A 19212-nucleotide genomic window follows, 5' to 3' on the forward strand; every position below is an offset into this window, starting at 1 on the left:
GGTCAGTTCAGAATCATCTCTAAGATCCTTCAGAGCTCTCCTTTCGCCTCTTGTTAAATTGGGCACGGGTACAACAGCGGACCTTATGAGTCTCACACATTTCTGTCTTAACTCCTCAGCCTCATCCGTAGGTAGTTTGTGGATGGCTGCCTCAACGGAAGTAATTAACTCCTCAGTGGGAATTTTAGAGGGAGCGACAGCGAAATTAAGACCCCTAGCTAGAACTGCCGTTTGTCCAAGGATTTCTTGGAAAGATTGATAACAGTTTTACTAGCATCCAGGTTCGTGCGAGAGACCGCCTGTTTCTGAGCTAGACGAAGGAACTTTGATTTCTGTCTGAATGACACCTGGTTGAATTTTTGTTCAGCCTGTATAGCAGTAATGTGATTGAAAGTCAGCCACAACTCCGGCGAGAGAGTGTTGCTTAACAGCAGGTGTAAAACGAAACAACTCTCGGGGGACTGAATCCAGTTCCCTATGAGTGTTATGCACTGTCTCGATCACAAGAGCCTTGCTAGCGCGTTGATATATTCTCCTGGCTTTCGGTGTATTTAATGTGTGCTTCAGCTTCACACAGTTGGGAATGATGTTATGGTCCCTGCATCTCAGTAGAAAGCACAAGGAAGAAAGAAGAATAGACTTCTTTCTCCTTAATTTGCTGAGTTTTGAAGCCTTCTTGAAAGTATCCTCCCCATAGAGGTTTTTAATATTGCCATTAATGCTTTCAGGGCCCGTACTTATGGACATGATATTGTATAGGCTTTTAGGCTTGTGCCGTGTCAAGAAAATAAGGTGAAATTTTTAATGTTTTGCATAAAACTGTGTTCTGCGTCCTCAGAAGAATTCTCGACTCTCCACGAGAAAGGCTTCTTAAACAATGACACTTTTGAATTTGGAACGTTATAATAGAAGTAGGAGCCTCCGTGGCTCAGACGGCAGCACATCGGCCTCTCACCGCTGGATACCGTGGTTCAAATCCCGGTCATTCCACTTGAGATTTGTGCTGGACAAAGCGGAGGCGGGACAGGTTTTTCTCCGGGTACTCCGGTTTTCCCTGTCATCTTTCATTCCAGCAACACTCTCCATTCTCCTTTCGTAGCATCTATCATTCATGAATATATCACTTTGGGAGTGGCGACCCCATCGTAATAATAGCCTGTATATGATTCATTCATTACATCCCTGACCTGGTCAGTGACTGGAAAACGGGTTGTAGGTTTTCATTTTCATAACAGAAGCAGAAGTGGAAATGGTATGTTCATTCACCACTTTGTTCACTAAACTGATGATTGACTCGGTCATGTCTCTCATTGAACACCTGTTCCCTGAGGACATTACTAGGCTATTTTACCACTGCATGACATCCAGCTATTGCTTGTGGGGTGGGAATTTTTACGAACAGATGGACGGAGTGGCTATGGGAAGTCCACTTTCGCCCGTAGTGGCTAATTTCTTTATGGAGCATTTTGAGGAGGAGGCTATTGCTTCAGCACCCGTCAAGCCTATGATATGGTGGAGGTATGCTGATGATGTATTTGTGATCTGGACAGAAGGTCCTGAGAAACTTCATCTATTTCTAGACCACCTAAATCAGCAACATCCATCAATAAAATTCACTATGGAGATGGAGTCGGACGGATGCCTTCCTTTCTTGGATGTTCTAGTAAGAAAGAAACCAGACGGCTCCTTAGGACTTACCGTCTATCGTAAGCCTACCCACACAAATCGCTATCTTCATGCAGATTCTCACCACCATCCAGCAAAAAAACAAGGCATCCTCACAGCACTCGCCAAGAGAGCGAGGCGAATTTGTGAGCCATCACATATCCAGATGGAGATGGACATGCTCAAAGTTGTGTTCAAGGGTACTGGTTACAGCGATTTACAGATTCCTAGAGCCCTGTCCCAGAGAAACGACCAAGCAAATCTCACAGAAGGAAGAAGTGAAGGGAACTGCCTACTTGCCTTGCATTCACAACACCACAGATCGAATTGCCAAGGTCCTCCGCAAACACAATATAAAAACAGTGTTTGGCACCGCCACTAAAATTGCTCACAGTCTGAGTAAAACCAAGGACAAATTGTCCCCACTTGTACATACTGGGGTATACGAAATTCCCTGTACGTGCGGTAAAGTATACATCGTCCAAACATGCCGGTCCATTGGTACCCGAATCAAAGAACATGAACGTAATATTTGTCTCAACCAACCTGACAAATTGGCAACAGCTGAGCACGCTCTATTGTCGGGTCATGATGTCATGTTCCAAGATGCTCGAGCTCTTACCCACACTAGACACTACAGGTCCAGGATTATACGGGAAGCTGTGGAAATACGTAGAAACCCTAACAATTTCAACAGGGACACCGGCTATCAATTAAGTAATACCTGGTTGCCAGCCATTAAGAATTTACGTAGGTAGTTCCCTTCCCTACCCCTTCACTATTGTTATTTCGTCTCGGTGTTTTTTCCTAATTCGTACGTTCCTCATTGCCAGATGTTTCATTCCAGGCTTATGTCTATGCCTTACACCTGTCATATGATACGCAAACACATTATGTGAACCGCTTAGTCTGATTGTGATGGTTCGGTCAGCTTCCGCTTCGAACTCTAGCATTGTGCCACGTCCTGGGGTCCATCTGGTGGTGAATGAACGTACCATTTCCACTTCTACTTCTATTATAACGTTCCAAATTCAAAAGTGTCATTGTTTAAGAAGCCTTTCTCATGGACAGTCGAGAATTCTTCTGAGGACACAGAACAAAGTTTTCTGCAAAATGTGAAGAATTTCACCTTATTTTCTTGAGACGGCACAAGCCCAAAAGCCTATACAGTATCATGTCAATAATAATAATAATAATAATAATAATAATAATAATAATAATAATAATAATAATAATAATAATAATAATAATAAATATTTGCAGTATTTACCCATGGCTTACAGAATATTGTTTCCAAGTTATATTAGTCTATTACACTTGCATCAATCTCTCCTTAAATAAACCCGGACTTTTGTATTTTCTGTCCAAGTGTAGCATAGTATCAGGAGTGTTGCCAGAAAGTTGTAAAATATCTTTGAGGGCACTTTTGATCAGATAAAAATCATAAGCTTTTCCTTATAGAATTTGAGGCAATGTAGAAATTTTATTTTTAGGCTTTAAAATACAGGAAAATGCATCCCATGATGAGTTGCAATTTTCAGAGATGCTGAGGTGCTGGCATTTAGTCCCGCAGGAGTTCTTTTACATGCCAGTAAATCTACTGACACAAGGCTGAGGCATTTGAGCACTTTCAATACAGGGTGGTAATTATTTGAAAAAATAATTAAATATCTTGCACCATTGTTATTTTATCAGCTGCTGAATTTGGCCAATCAGGTCGCTCAGTGGAGGAAATTTATATGGACTCTGACCGGCAGTATTGCTAAATCTGAACATGACTTACGCCTGGTTTGAGAGCCATGCTGAGAAATCAGCATCAAACAGAAATGCATCATGGTTTTAAGCTGGTGTCACCGTAGCATACTTGCTATGGCGCGATCTTGTGAGTTCGGAGGTCCGTGTGCAAATCTCTCCCCTGGTGCAGACGTGGGACACCAAACATCCACTTGATAATCACTGAAAAGCAGTACTGTACATAACATAGATGTGATATTAGTACAAGATGGATTAAAAATTTCCAGATCCAGTTAATGAATGTGAATTGCTATGTGATGAACAGGTAGCTGGTTGTAATCTTCGACCCACTTTTTTTTTCCTAGACTTAACTGGTCTTTGAGTAACTTCAGTCAAGAAGTGTACAACTTCCCAATCGCTGAGCTCTTGTTCTGAAACAAAAAATCACTGTTATAATATGTAGTATATCAAACAATGAACATGAAAGTGTACACTAATACAAATAATGAACAACTTGAGCTTGAATGTGGTTGGTAAACATTTTCATTATAAGTAACCCGTGTGAACCTATCGAAATGAGAAAAAATCCTTTCCTTTTTATTTTTAATCATAATAATGTAATAGTAATCTCTGTTTTGTGAAACATTTACATTTGTTGAAATGCACAGTAACAGTTTCTGACTATATCTCAGCATCATGTTAAATCTGTCTTTGGTGAAGTGGCATATGCTGTTAGGCGTATGGGACTATTTGCTTACTATACTTGTTTCTTTGTGGTACATTTTCCTTGCACTTGACTTCATTGAACCTCATTACCTGTAACTAAATTTCTAAACTAACTTTTGGTTTTGAGCTTCTATTTATTGTAATCTTCCACACAGCCAAATAAAGGTACACTGTCAGATCAAAAGTATACAGACTCCCCTCTGTACATGTAAGCTTGAGCCTAGATATTCCTGTGACCACTTCTGCTGTTATAAAAGACAACAGAGCTTGTTTTTTTAGTAATACAAGCTATCTACAAAATAGTTGAAGTGAGGGAGCTTAGTGACTTGAATGTCGAAAGGTAATTGGTTGCCACATCAGTAAGCAATCAGTTAGGGTAATTTCTGCCTTTCTCAAATTGCCGAGATCAAATGTTGGGAATGTAATTTTAATGTGGGAATGGAAAGACATAACCACAGCCAATTAGGCCACATTTTGACCGACAGGGAAAGTTAAGCACTGAAGAAGGTAGTATGGGAAAATCACATGATATGTGATACTATAACCCGTGAATCCTGCAGTGCCACCAATTGTGCAACTAGCCCCATGACTGTGCACTGGGATATACAAGGACTAAGGTTCAAGACTCAGGCACACACCCATAAACCACATGTTTCTTTGGGGAATACTAAGTTCCGTGTTTATTGGTGTACAGTGCACCATGATTACTCCATAGTGATGAATCATGCACGCCGTACCATACTATGGCAGTTGGATGGGAGGGTCTGGGTGTAGTAAATGCAAAGCGAAGCATACATGCAACTCTCACAGTGTCCATAGTGAAATTTGCTTAAGGTGTAGGTGGTATGATAGTGTGAAGGTGTCTCTCATGGAAAGGAGTTGTTCCTCTCAGAATACAATAAACCACATTCAAGGTTTAAGGATATAAGGATATTTTGACCAGCTGTGGGTTGTCTGTGGTAGAAGGCCAGTTCAAGATGATCAATGTGTGTTTCAGATGTTAATGGTCACTCCTGTAAAGCAGGGTCTTTTCATTAGTGGTTTGTGGATGCTAAGGTTCCAAAAATGGACTGTGAGCCCAGAGCCCCAAACTCATTTCTGTTGAATATCTCTAGGATGAACTAAAATGGTGACTTCACTCCAGATCCCAGTGATCCACATCACATTGGAACTACTGTCAGAGATATGCAAGATGGGAAAATTCAAATGATTGTACATAACAGATAAACAGAAATGGAACTGTTACACGAGATCTGTATATATTAATTCTTGAGGTTGCACAGATAATTCCTCAGTATCTAGATTGAAGAATGGTATACCATTCCTCCAGAGATGTTTTGACATGCATTAGATTGTCTCCCTGGTGGTGGTGGTGGTGGTGGTGGTGGTGGTGTTGGTGGTTGTGGTGGTGGTGGTGGTGGAGTTTATTGATTTAAGAGGAAGTGCAACTAGGCAAGGTGTAATAAAGACTAAGGGTGGTTGGTGGGCAGACCCACTCTGTGGTGGGCAGTATATGTAAGGAACATCTGGAGAAAGTTTTGAGTAGATGTCTGGACATTTTTGATCAGAGAGTGTAGTTTCTATAATGATCATTATCAATATTTTTATTACCCTTTCTCTCTTTTCATTCAGTACTACAGTAGTCAACACATAACTTGGCAATTGATCATACAGAGTAAGGCAGAGCTACTTTCTGTGCAGTTGTTACATTCTCAAGAATGAAGTGTCTGAGTTGTGCAATTAAATACGCATACAGTTGCTAACTAGGATTAAGTATATCAATACTTATTATAGTCTAATTATTGAAACTATTGTCAGAGATATGCGAGATGGAAAATTCCAAGTGATTGTAAGTAACAGATAAATGGAAATGGAACTATTACATGAGATCTGTATGTATTAATTCTTAAGGTTGTATAGATGATTCCTCAGTATCTGGACTGACCCCTTCAGAGTTTAGAATACAGCATCCCAGCTTTGAAAAATTCAACAACAAATCTTGGGATAATCCCACAGCTTCAAGTCATCTGCCCAACCACACGTAATTCTTTTATGTTTTATGCTTGCTGGAAGCAGCTTATCGTTGGCTCATATATTTCCTTTTTCTCCCAGTCAACAGTTGCCGGCTGATCCACTCTCTTCTCAAAGTGTACCATGGTGAATATAATAATAATAATAATTATTATTGAATTTCCAAAGCAGACCCTGCCAACAGCTGGAAACTGCAGATGATGATGATGAATGAATTTCCAATGAAAATAGAAGGGAACCCTATTTTGCAAAAGCATATTAAGGCTATAATTTAACAATTATATACAATTTGCAACAGACTGAACATTATGATGAAAGCTTATTTAAGATGTGGTGGATGAAAGTTAAAAAATATTATAACTACATTGTTTTTTAAATATATGAAATATAGGTTTGTTCAATTCAGTGTCATGTATAGTAATATAATGTTATTTATAAAATGAATAGTTATTTGGTCACTTCCTAATTTATATGAACTATTTCTTATGCAGGATGAATTTATGCAACGTTCTCTGTTGGCAGGTATTTGATTTTAAAAATTCTCCTTTACTTTGTACATTATACTCTTTTATGATTATATTCTAAATTATAATTATGTGAAAATAGCTCTTGTTATAAGTTGACTATATAAATCCCAGCTTTTATGGCATTAGTCATCGTAAAATAATTTACTAAATAAACAGGAGTATTTTAAATTAACATTCGGAACAAGTTCTGAATGTAGCCTTTAACAGTATATAAACATTAAAAAAATAAAGAAACTGTAGGAAACTCACCTTCAACTAAAATCCAGAATTTTACAATGAAGCACTCTTAGGTCAAATTCATTGATCCCTATCACTGGATTCTGCTTTTGCCTGGAGAATGTAACAGTGGGTTACTAGAGGTATGTTCTGATCATTTTTTCCTATCAAAGAATGCTTTGCACAGTTCTAAGGCTTACAGTATACTGCATTCATTACATTTGACAATGCTACATAATGGGATGCCAGCAGACGCTTCTGTCTTGAAGTAAGCGTAAACTTTGTAAATTAAGTCACTTGTTTGCTTTTGTAAAACTGGCTGTTTCCTTTTTCTTTCTATTGCTTCAACTCAGCACTGTGTTGTTAACTATTTGTTTTTAACACACATACCCAAAATGGTTTTCTCAAAGTTGCTGTATGCTAGAACTCTCTGTTTCTTACTGGTCACCGTGAATGACAGCATGTATTGATGCTAGTGTGCATTCCATCTGAACTGCCAAGTTATGTGTCAGCCACTTTATATTACTGTGATCAAATTCAAATGTGTTATTTGCCTGCAGGACTGGACAAGGAGATGAGAGTGTGGGATACTTACACATCCCTCGAAGCTACCATTAAGAATCTACTCACCTCCCTGAGGGCTGTGACTGAGCTTCAGAATCCTGCTATCAGAGACCGGCACTGGAAGCAGCTAATGGCAGCCACTAAGGTCAGGAGCTGCCTTGCCTGTGAGTCAGTGCATGGCTTACCTTGTTTGCTTTGCTACAGCATGTCATGAATGAAAGGGCCAACAGTATTCCCTAAGCCACTGGTCTAGAATTCAATGCTTCTTTCTTTAACAATTAAAATATTGCTTTGATAAAGAGAAAGATAAAGTTTTAAAAATGAAAGCTGTATCTTAATAACTGTTTTCAGCAATCATTGACTGAAATTTCCAGCAAGGAAAGGCTTCATATTTCAGTGATAAAACAATAGTACCAGTAATAGCTTTTATTTTTTTTTTCGGGGCTAGTTATTTTATGTTTTGGCTCTTTAAAACAACTGCCACAATCATCTTTACTTATTTTTCATCATTGTTCGATATGGATTTATTATAAATATCATAATTAATATACAAGTTCTTTATTAGGGAGAAAATAATTGAAATTACTGGAGGTGTTCACATTATCATTGTTATCATCATTTTCATCATCTCTCCTTATCCAGATGTAAGTGGGTTAAGGCAAATATGATTCCCCTCCACTACTGCTCGTCCATCACTGTGTTCCAGTCTAGATTCCCTTTCCTTACACCATTCCTAATCAGTTACATTCATTATAGTCAATCTTCCTTGGCCTCCATTTTTCTTTCCTTTGTAATTTAATTCCGTTGTAAATTTTGGCATTCTTTCTTTATCTGCTTAATATATCCAGCCATCTCAGTATATTGTTCACTCAAATTTTCCATCTTTATTTCTTTCTTTTCAGATATTAGCATTTTCTTTTTTCCTCTCTATTTGTTACACTTTACGAAAAAATAATTTGTGCTGCCTGTATTCAAAACTTCTCCTTTGTTACTTGTCAAATCTCTAACACATATGATGTGATCTAATGTATATAATTTCTTCAGCCTCTATTGGTATGTGCTTGTTCCAAAATGCTTCATAGTTGAGGTGGTAAAGCTTTGGTTCACTTCAAGGTTCAGTTTCCTCCAAGGAAGTCAAAGAAATGAGACTTCCACTTCTGGAGAGGGACACGGCCCTTAGGGTAATTCAGCCTACATCAAAAGTGATCACCAGGTTAATTCCTAGGGGCAGAGGTGGCTGGGCATAGAAATAACTGCTCTATCTCACCAAAGCCTCATTGACATACTTGGATCAAGTACACGTCGGTGCTGCGCGCACACCCCTTGGGCACTAGTTGGATCGTAGCAACAGTTCATCAAAGCCCACTTACATAGGGAGGTTACATCCAAGTTAATTAGGATGACAGCTAACTTACTTGGCCAAAGTGGATCTTTAGTGTATTTAAAGTCATGTTGATTGAGAGCACTGAGGATGACCCTATAAAATGAAATGGAAAACAGCTGGAAAGTGGACGGTTAGGAAAAATATAAGATTCGTCGAGCTATAATATTGTAAAATGTGAGGTTAGTAGACAATAAGAAGGATGCATGGAATTCATTAGTAGGAAGAATATCAAGGAAACTGGAAGGGCCTCATGCCAAAGGATTCAGATCCAAAGATTTTTATTTTTTTCTCAAAGTTTCTCTCCAAGTTGTGATCCATATATACTTTTCTTTAGTGCCAAGGTTACAGATAGTGGAAGCCTTTACCTTCCCCTCTTCTAAGGACATTCATGGCCTGTACAGAGATGGCTTTGATCTTACTTGCTCCTAAGTGAATTTCAAACTCTGTGATAGGAAACACTCCCAAAATGTATCATCAGCTGATTTCTATATCTGTGTTCTAGTCTCCATTATTTCACTTCTAAAACATTTTAATTTTTCCACTGTTTTGAGACTTTTCTTCTCTCCTTTCTTTTCTCATCATCATTATCATGTTTTTCCTACACTAATTATAATTTGTACATTCTCTTTACTACAGCAACTTTTCTTGAACTTCTCAGCCATTTTTACTCCCATCACACTATCATCAGCAAATAGCATTGTATCCTTGTTTCTCCAAATTTCATCATATAGGCTATTAGTTTAATGTGCTTGCCACACCCTAAGGTACTTTAGAGCTAATGCCACCGAGAGAATTGGCCGTGCGGTTAGGGGCGCACAGCTGTAAGCTTGCATTCGGGAGATAGTGAGTTTGAGCCCCACTGTTGGCAGCCCTGAAGATGGTTTCCTGTGGTGTCATATTTTTACACCAGGCAAATGCTGGGGCTGTATCTTAATTAAGGCCATGACCACTTCCTTCCCACTCCTAGCCCTTTCCTGTCCCATCATCGCCATAAAACCTATCAGTGTCGGTGTGACATAAAGTAACTTGTCGAGCTACTGCCTGCAGTTGATCAGATCCCTTCCAACATGAAGAACAGACACTTTTTTACAGCCACCCGTAACATAGGAACAGACACTGCTTGATGGGTTCCAGTGCTGTTTTCTGCACTGAGGGGACAGTCACATTTCCTAAGGTAACTCATCTGCCCAAAACTATTGGTCCCATTAGGGTGTCGGATTATTTACCACCACCCATCACTTAAGAATTATAGAAAGTAAGATAATGCATTTGAAACAACAGTATGGGTTTGGGAGTGACAGATCACTTATGACTTTATCACTTACTAGAGAAATTTTATATAAACTAATGGATAAAATTTGTGGATATTAAAGAAGCAGTTGAAGAATTTGAATTTGAATGGTGAAAATTATTAAGGATATTTATAAAGACACCAACAGCCATGTCAAAATGCCTTTAGGAATGTAGGAATGACAGAAACTTTCTGAATAGGGAAGGATTTAGGACAAGTTGGTGTCCCATCTCAGTTTCTTTATATCATGGTAATAAATTAGATTCAACTGAGAGTTTGTACCATTATCAAAGGGTAGGAAGGGTCCGCCTATTCAGTACCATTAAAATGTATAGTACATTGTCTTATAAAACTGGGACTAGTTTTGACCCCATATATACTGGGTCATTTTCAACCATGCTCCAATCGGAAAACATAAGCACACATATAACCAATAATACCAGTAATATAAACACTCTGGTATGACACAATTTACAATCTTAATTTAAAACATTGATGAGGTCCGAACAACATATCCGAAGTTGTTTGAAGTGGAGGGATACGCATGATGTGTACATGTTATTGACAGCTCATAGTGTTTCAGCCTTGACAGTCAAGGTAAAATCTAGATTTGGTGCAACAGAAAAGGTGAAGCCAGACATCTTAGATTACAGTGAAAACAAACCTGTTGTGGACCACAACAACCAGATACTAGCTTACTAGCCTTTTGGTAGAAAAAATTTGAAATAGTAGAAGAAAGTATTTTTTCATCTCTTCACCATCTGTGGCAGTGGTCAATTCATTCTGTACAAGACATTGGGAGATAACAATAAGATTTGTCATCTGAATGAGTACATGAAGGCTCTTTCATCTGCATTTGTGGAGAAAGGAGGAGAGAAATTTTAGAAAGATCTGCCATCGCCACAATCTTCTATCAACCGTCTTGCAACTCGCCGTTTTCCAACAAAAATACCAACAACAGAACATAAGACAAGACCTACAAGAGTGTACAAAGTGTGCTCAGAAAGATCACTAAAAGAGACTGGAAATTGATCTAGGAAAGAGACTCGATGGTATTGTGAAAGCTGCAATATGCCTCACTGTTTACCTAAATGTTTTGAACTTTATCTCACAGTCAAAATTTTGTTAACTGGGACTGTAAAAGAAATATATATTGAAGTGTATTTTGGTGGTGTTATTTCTTTTACTCAGTGTTCAATCATGCCTAAAGTCAGAGGTAAATCTGCACTAAAATGGAGAGCAAAAGAAATGCTTACTAGGAGGTGGTCTACAAACCACGCAGAAGAAACATGCACATATGAGATGGAAGCAAATATTTCTAAGGGATCAAATTAACCTGAACATGAAGATGAAGGCCAGTATATGTTTGTTGATATGACTTTCTGAGATCCCTGTATAAAAGTGCACTGTGTCGTAAATTTTTCAATGAGAGTGTAACTGCACAAATTAGAAATATGTTTGGTTTTTCTAGAAAAGTGGTTGTGAAATGTGAAAACTGTGGTTATGTTTTGAATCAAATCTACACATACTCTCAAAAACAGACATCTCAAAATAACAAAAGCATGTTTGACATAAACAAGAAAATTGTGGAATCTTTCAACAGGTTTGGTAGGGGATATGCCACTGGAAATATTCTATTTAGGCATGCACATGAATATCATGAGCAAATTTACTTACCGTACTATAATATTTTGCACCATATTATAAGGGAAGGAAAAGTTTTTGCCAGTCGTGGTTTGGAAGAATCAAGGAGGAGGGTACCGGAGGCACATATAAAGGAAAATAGTGTTCTTGCAGGTTCACCCATCATTGACATTTCAGTCAGCTTCGATGGTAGTTGGCATAAGAGAGGTTTAACCAGTAACTTCGGAGTTGGATATGTTATTGACATTTTGACTGGTTTAGTAGTTGATTGGGAAGTTTTATCCAAGTACTGTCACTCGTGCACTGCCGGGAAGAGGGACTTGGGTGAAGAAACTCCAGATTTTTCATTTTGGTATGAGGGTCACCAGGCATGCTGCGATCAAAACTACAGTGGAACATCTCCAGGCATGAAACTGGAAGCTGTAGGGAGGTTATGGAAGCGCTCAGAAAAGCTAGGTTTCCACTACACTCAGTGGCAGCTCGTGGATATCAGCAGTGGGGGGCGCACCTTAGTTTCATAATTCCACAAATATCTTAAGTTCTTCAAAACATGTTATCAAGATACACAATTCGAACACTATATGGTGCAATTCATAAGCAATTGTTTTGATTATGATTATTATTATTATTATTATTATTATTATTGTTGTTGTTGTTGTTGTTGTTGTTGTTGTTGTTGTTGTTGTTGTTGTTGTTGTTATTATTATATGCCTTTACTGGTAGGACCTAGTGTTTACAGTGCACTATGTCTTCTGGTATGGGCTAGAGCAATTTTGTTACTTTCATTGATCTGTCTCTGTCTTATCCTTGGCTTTGACAATATGAAAGTGACTGAGGTATGAGCGATGCTAGTAATTCCATTCCTTCTGCAGCCAGTCCCTGCTATGAATGGTGTGAAAATGTTGCTCATAGGGTCGGTTGGTGCGTGCATTTCAGTGGGCTTCGCAGACTGATATGTAACAGCAACTTCTGGCTCAGTGAGGAAAGCAACGGGAAACTACCTCACTCCTCATTTCCCTAGTACGCCTCTTCAGTGATGCCTAGGCCATCTATGACAGCTGATGGCAGAGCTGTTGAGGATCCAACCAGCCTTAGGGCTGAAGACTGAACATACATAATAATAATAATAATAATAATAATAATAATAATAATAATAATAATAATAATAATAATAATAATAATAATAATATTTGCCTGTTCTTGTCCACCATCGAGTTATGTTTATGAATAGTTTCATTGTAGTGATCACTTACACAAGACACGACATTGACTTCACCAAGCATTTCAAAGTCCATGGTACTATTGATATCACCCCTGTGGTGATCCATTTATCTCCTTTCCTAGAACGGGAGAATGGCGGGCAAGGAAAGCAGTAAAAGGTTTCTGAGATATCACTTCCACATATCCGCGAGTTCTTGTTATATACGTCAGGAGAACTAATTTGTCTTTGGAAAGCCCTATTTTCATTTTTCTTTGTCTCCGGTTTTTTCAACAAGAAGTCTGGTGTCGGCCTAAAACACTCCTTCAGTTCGACTTTCTTCTTGGTAGAAAGAGAAGAAAACGTTAGTTCTTTAATATGTTCGACGGTAATCATACTGTACGAAGTGCATACATAACACTACGCCTACATATAAATCACAACCTTTCTCCTAATTTCACCTTGTCACAGTCACATCACGGTCATTCACCAACACAAAGTTAAACATCGCGCTCTCCAGTGAGTATGGCCAACATGAGTCAAGTGCGAGGAGCCAGTAGTTACAGTCGTTACTCGTTTCGTTAGTTAATAATCCTAAAAATTACAAGACTATTTTAAATGTATACCGGCACATTTAACTCAGCAGTAAAATAGTTCCTAGTTTTAGGAGAGAAATGGCATAAACTGACCCCTGTGAAATAGAAATCAGATCACCAATGTTTCAGGTAGGTTGGCTGCAACGATGGGCCGCGGCAGAAACGCGCCGGAATCTCCGTAGAACAGCACATCTCTACTGCGCCTCTGATTGGCTCCCTCAAGGCCAGTCAAGCGAGACTCGGGAGTATTTGGTCCGCTGTGAGAGAGCGCCCTCCTGCGTAGGGCCAGCAGCGCATCGCGCCGCAGCACAGTACAAATCGCGCCCTTGATAATAATCTTATAGTAAAATATTTCCCTTGTTAACATTTAAGATTAAAATTCCCGAATTTAATGGAACCCCGTGGGGGGCGTGCGCCTTAGCGCCTCCCAAACGAGCCGCCACTGACTACACTACTCTATTGTCTGATGGAGACTGCAAAACACACAATCACCTGCAGAAACTGAATGTTTGTGGCAACACAGAAATTGTGAAGGAAGACTGTTTGAATCATATTGCAAAATGACTTGGGATAGGATTAAGAAATGTGCTGAAGGAAAGTCAGGCTCGAAACGTGACTCTCGGTGGGAAAGCACATGGAAGTTTGAAGGAAGAAACAATTGTAAAGCTGACTCATTATTATAGAAGAGTCATTGTTGACAATGCTCCAGATACTATGGCAATGAAGAGTGCAGTCTATGCAACACTGTACCACTGTATAAGCACTGATGAGAAACCACAACACATGAAGTGTCCAAAAGGTGAGAAATCTTATTGTTTCTTTAATCGTGCCCTTGTCAAAGGAGAGCAACCAGAATCACACAAAACTGCCATCCATACTGCTCTGAGACCATCTGTTGTTGTTAGGATGATATCAGTTTATCAGAGAATGGCATCAGATACAATTCTCTTCAGATGCACTGCTGGAAAGACTCAAAATGCAAATGGATGTCTCCATAGTATATTCAGGTCAAAGTGCCCAAAGGATGTAATTTGTATCCAAGAAAAAAATTGAATTAGCTGTGACAGATGCTGTTTCGCAGTTCAATCAAAGGTGCTATCTGACAGAAGCAACAAGAACAGAGACCACTCCACTATCAGCAAATAAGAAGCGAATAAGCAAAGTTAGAGACGAGCGACGAAGGAAGCAAAAGGCAAAACGGTGCTTAGAATTTGAAAAAAAAAAGAAGACGATATGCATCTAGATTGACGGCCATACACATTGAGGAAGATAGAAAGAGAAAAGAAGGAACAACATGCAGCCCAGGTGGATTTTAGAGAAAGGATCGGCAGATGATTATGTTCTGTAACTTTGACGGCGTTTATCTTTACTTTGTGAAATTGAACATTTAAATATAACTTTTTTGTAGTAAATATTCTCCAATTTCTATGAAATTTTTAGAGATAACTCATACTAACATTGCTAACAGTCTTGCATATCATTTTGAAAGAAATAATTTCAAAACAAAATATTGATAAATATATGTTGTAATTATTTCCATAAAAAGATTCAAAATTTTGAAAATGTTAAAGGTCATCAGTAAAAAAAACCTACAGAAAACCTTATGCAAAACTATTTGACTATATTACGAGATACAGTCTTCAATTTTTCAAACACATTAAAGTAAATTTACTATTAAAAAAGGTGATTTTCAAAAAACCCGTTTAAAAAACAAAAAAAATTCTTGAAAATTGTTGGATCAATTGAGTTGTAAGTTTGTTTCTGCTATAATACTATAATAATACTCACAAACTATGTGTTAAAAAATTGATACCGATTGATAAATTAGGGAAAAGTTTCAGTTTTTACCAGATTATTCCCCTAAGAAGGAGAAAAAAAGGCTATAACAAATACAGGCCATTAACAAAAAGCAAGGAGGTGAAACACCAGCATTCCTCAAAATAATATTCTGAAAAAGACAGGAACGTAGGTGGGCTTAGGACCCAATGAAAGAGAAGCTAATCCCATACTAAAAGGGGAATATTAAAGGCTGAGACTAATTTCCAAACTTACAGGTTGAAAAACTTTAGTTACCCAGCTCAAAAATAGAAGAGTAGGATTCCGAGGGTAACCACTCGTGCTCCCTTACATTAAATTATTTTCCCAGTAGGGTATATAAATTGAGTCTGAAGACTGCGCAGAAGGTCCTACATTACAGCGAAAAATAAAAAGCCTACATACAATATTACATTTTAATGAAAACCCCTGAAATACAATAAAACTTTCACATATTGATAATAATTTTCTACCAAAAATATGTCAATATAGTTATTCTTCATTAAGGTTCATAATTTCTTTTCTTCATAGGTCAAAAATAACAATATCTTATACATCATCATAATCAAAATTTTCCAATCGATAAGTCCGATGTCCATTTCCTCGAAGAAGATATTTTATACAACATCATAAGCAAGACAAGTTTTGAAACAACAAATAAATTTCTTCATCTTTTCCCCACAGCTGTCCCAACTCCTGCCACATATTCCACTCCCTCCACAGAAACCGATGTAGCCTCAAGTTCCCTAAATGCTTGAGGACGGGAAGCAAAGCACAAATAATAGTGATAAGATGGTGAAATGCCTTCTATTATGGCCTGCACTATCTGACCTTCAGAATAGTGCAAGCAAAAACTCTGGAGTAGAATTTAATGTCCTGAACAAAATCAGCTAGATTTTCATCTAGCCTCTGAACTCTGAAGTAGTATTTCTGCACTAAAGAAAACAAAGCTCTAGAAGGAATAAAGTTCACGAGTAGGTGTGTGTGGAATGTCTCAGTGGAGCTCCTTTCAGATACTGCTTTAACAGTTTTGTCAGACAGTACACCATCGGTATAAAGGTATACGATTTGCAAAATTTGAGACCGTGAAAGAGCAAAAACCAAAGCATGATCTTGAAATTCTACTAAGAATCTTAAGAATGAAATTATGTCATTTGTCGAGTTGCCTGAAAATCTGGAAATCCCTTTCCAACATAGCTAGAGAATGTGGCGTACTACTAAAGCCTGGGGATAATACTGTTGCAGCCACTGGATGGTTAGGTGGTTCAAAAGCGGCATTGTTAATGGAAAACGGCGGAAGTTGTTGTTGGTTACCCATGGTATTGGCTATCTGTCCAGATGGGGCAGACACACACTGTTGTTCAATAGATTCCCCACTATCTGAAGACATATTGTAGTCCTTGTCCACACTCAAAGTTAATGGAGCCACATAATCACTCTTCCCACACTAACAAACCCAGACAATAATTGATTAACCTTATTAGACAGATCTGAGATATGTTGACATAATGAGGTAGCCATACTAGAATTTTCGTCACTCAGCTTAAGAGACAACAGATTCTCCACACTGTTATAAAAATGAAATAGCATGGCCTGAACACATTTAAGTTAGTTAATGGACAGTTCACCTCCTTCAAAAAAAGTACCAACAGAAGGAGAGTCAGCAGTATTGGTGGTGATCGTGGACAACAACTCACCAATTTCCTTCTCTTCATAAACAGGAATAGAAATAGGTTACTCTAAAGAATCCTTTGATTGTGATGTGTCTGTTGCAACCGTGCCACCAGACTGAACCTTTCTAATTGCTAGCCTATAAATGAGCTCCTCCTTACACAAATACCAAGGAGCAAGAGCCTTTCTGAGGAGGTGGTGGTGGTGGTGATTATTGTTTTAAGAGGAAGTACAACTGGGCAACCATCCTCTATATAACACTAATCAGGATGAAAAAATGAAAGGGATCCGACACTCCAAAAAATGAAGATATCGGCCAAAGAAAGGCAAGGGCCACGAAGGGCATGAAAATGAAAGACTCCCTAGCCCTCGCAAACCTAATAGCGTTGGGGTCGGAAAAGAACAAGAGTTGACCAAGAAAGGTCGGATAGGATAGATGAAAGTGAGGAGCCCGGCACAAGTCAGTGGAAGCAATGCCAGGACTCAACTAAGGGCCCCATGGTCGCCAACCCATGCTCCCAACTTGAGAGCCCCTGGGGCCCCTTTTAGTTGCCTCTTACGACAGGCAGGGGTTAGTGTGGGTGTTATTCTACCACCTCCACCCACAGGGGGATAAAGGACCTAATCCTGGAATGTGGCTATGTTTAGCAGAGAAGGATGCACAGGACATTGTACAGTTATACTGCCATATATGGTTCATAAAATCATTATAATGTAGCATTAAATGATGAATAGTAAACTTTGACAAGATTTTTTAAAATTTAGAAAACAGAAACATTTCTATTTTTCGGATACCAAATTTAGTGAAAAATTGTCAAAAAGGGCTTTGTCCAAACCCATTCAACCACGCTCTGCTATCATTTGTTACAGGGATTTATTGTGGACTGCAGAGGTAAACAAGTGCATGGGGTCAATGTCTGGACAGGGGACCACTTAGAGTAAAATTACTCTAAAAAAATTGAAAATGTTCTTTCCTCTCTTAAAATACAAATAGAGTATTTTAATGATTTACTTGAGAATAGTAACATATAATAAAGAGCTCATCAGCTCCAATACTGGAGGGGACTTAGAAGTCCTTAATCAGGTACAGTTTAATGGGAAGAAACTCCCATTTATTAACCCATTTATTATTAACCTCCTAACAGGTACAACATTATAAAGTCTGAGCTCTTATTACATAGAGGCTGGCCTAAATAAAGTGATATGTTTCTTGTTACCTTTTCAGTTACACTAGTAACCAATTTGGTGACACCATTTCATAGTGTTCATAAAACAGTTTGCCCCATGGTGGGCTTATCATATACATAATTTCACAAGAAGTTGGAGTACTGTTCCATTATTGAACGTAAATGTATAGATGGTTACCTGCAAAACCATAATACATATACAGGGTCATATTACTAATCCTTAAGAAGGAAAAGAAAAAGATTATAACAAATACAGGCTGTTAACAAAAGGCAAGGATGTAAAACACCAGCACTCCTTAAAAAATGTTCTGGAGAAGACAAGAACCTAAGTGGGCTTAAGGACCAATGAAACAGAGGCTAATCCCATGCTAAATGGGTGACTAAAAGGGGAACATTAAAGGCTGAGACTAATTTTCAAATTTAGAGTTTAAAAAACTTCAGTCATCCAGCTAAAAAATAAAAGGGGAGGATTCCCTCGTGCTCCCTTACATTAAATTATTTTCCCAGTAAGGAATATAAATGGAGTCTGAAGACTGCGCAGAAGGTCCTACATTACAGCAAAAAATAAAAAGCCTACATACAGTATTACATTTAAAAGAATACTGCTGAAATTTTCCCTGCACTACGCATGCCGGTACAATCACATATTTAGGTTTATTCTGTCATTACCTGTTAGCTCTGGACGTTCTTCAAGCTGGCTGCCCCATGACTCCTGCCCACTCTAACCATCTTTCAAGTCGCACACACAGTCACCGGATCAATATCAGACAAGACGGCCCTTATGCGCTCAGCTTAAATAGATCCCCAGGGGAAAGTTCTATACAACATTAGAATCCAGAGCACTGATAGGCTAAATTTTCTTTCACTAATCAGAGTTCTGATTGGTTAGAAAACTTCATTACAGGCATGTGATAGGCAGATTACATTAGAGGGGATACCAGGAGTGGAGTTGACAACTTCGGC

At 38.5% G+C, this 19212-nt stretch overlaps 1 protein-coding gene across 1 annotated transcript in view; it reads left to right on the plus strand.

The window, feature by feature from the left end:
* Nucleotides 1-19212, plus strand: part of LOC136875368 (dynein beta chain, ciliary) — a 782313-nt gene that overhangs the window by 434518 nt on the left and 328583 nt on the right. The window contains exon 27 of the mRNA XM_067148948.2: nt 7460-7608. Coding sequence (XP_067005049.2) covers nt 7460-7608 — 149 coding nt within the window. The remainder of the gene's footprint in view (nt 1-7459; nt 7609-19212) is intronic.

The sequence above is a fragment of the Anabrus simplex genome, chromosome 1 (genome assembly GCF_040414725.1).
Source record: "Anabrus simplex isolate iqAnaSimp1 chromosome 1, ASM4041472v1, whole genome shotgun sequence".
In the NCBI taxonomy this organism is placed as follows: domain Eukaryota; kingdom Metazoa; phylum Arthropoda; class Insecta; order Orthoptera; family Tettigoniidae; genus Anabrus; species Anabrus simplex.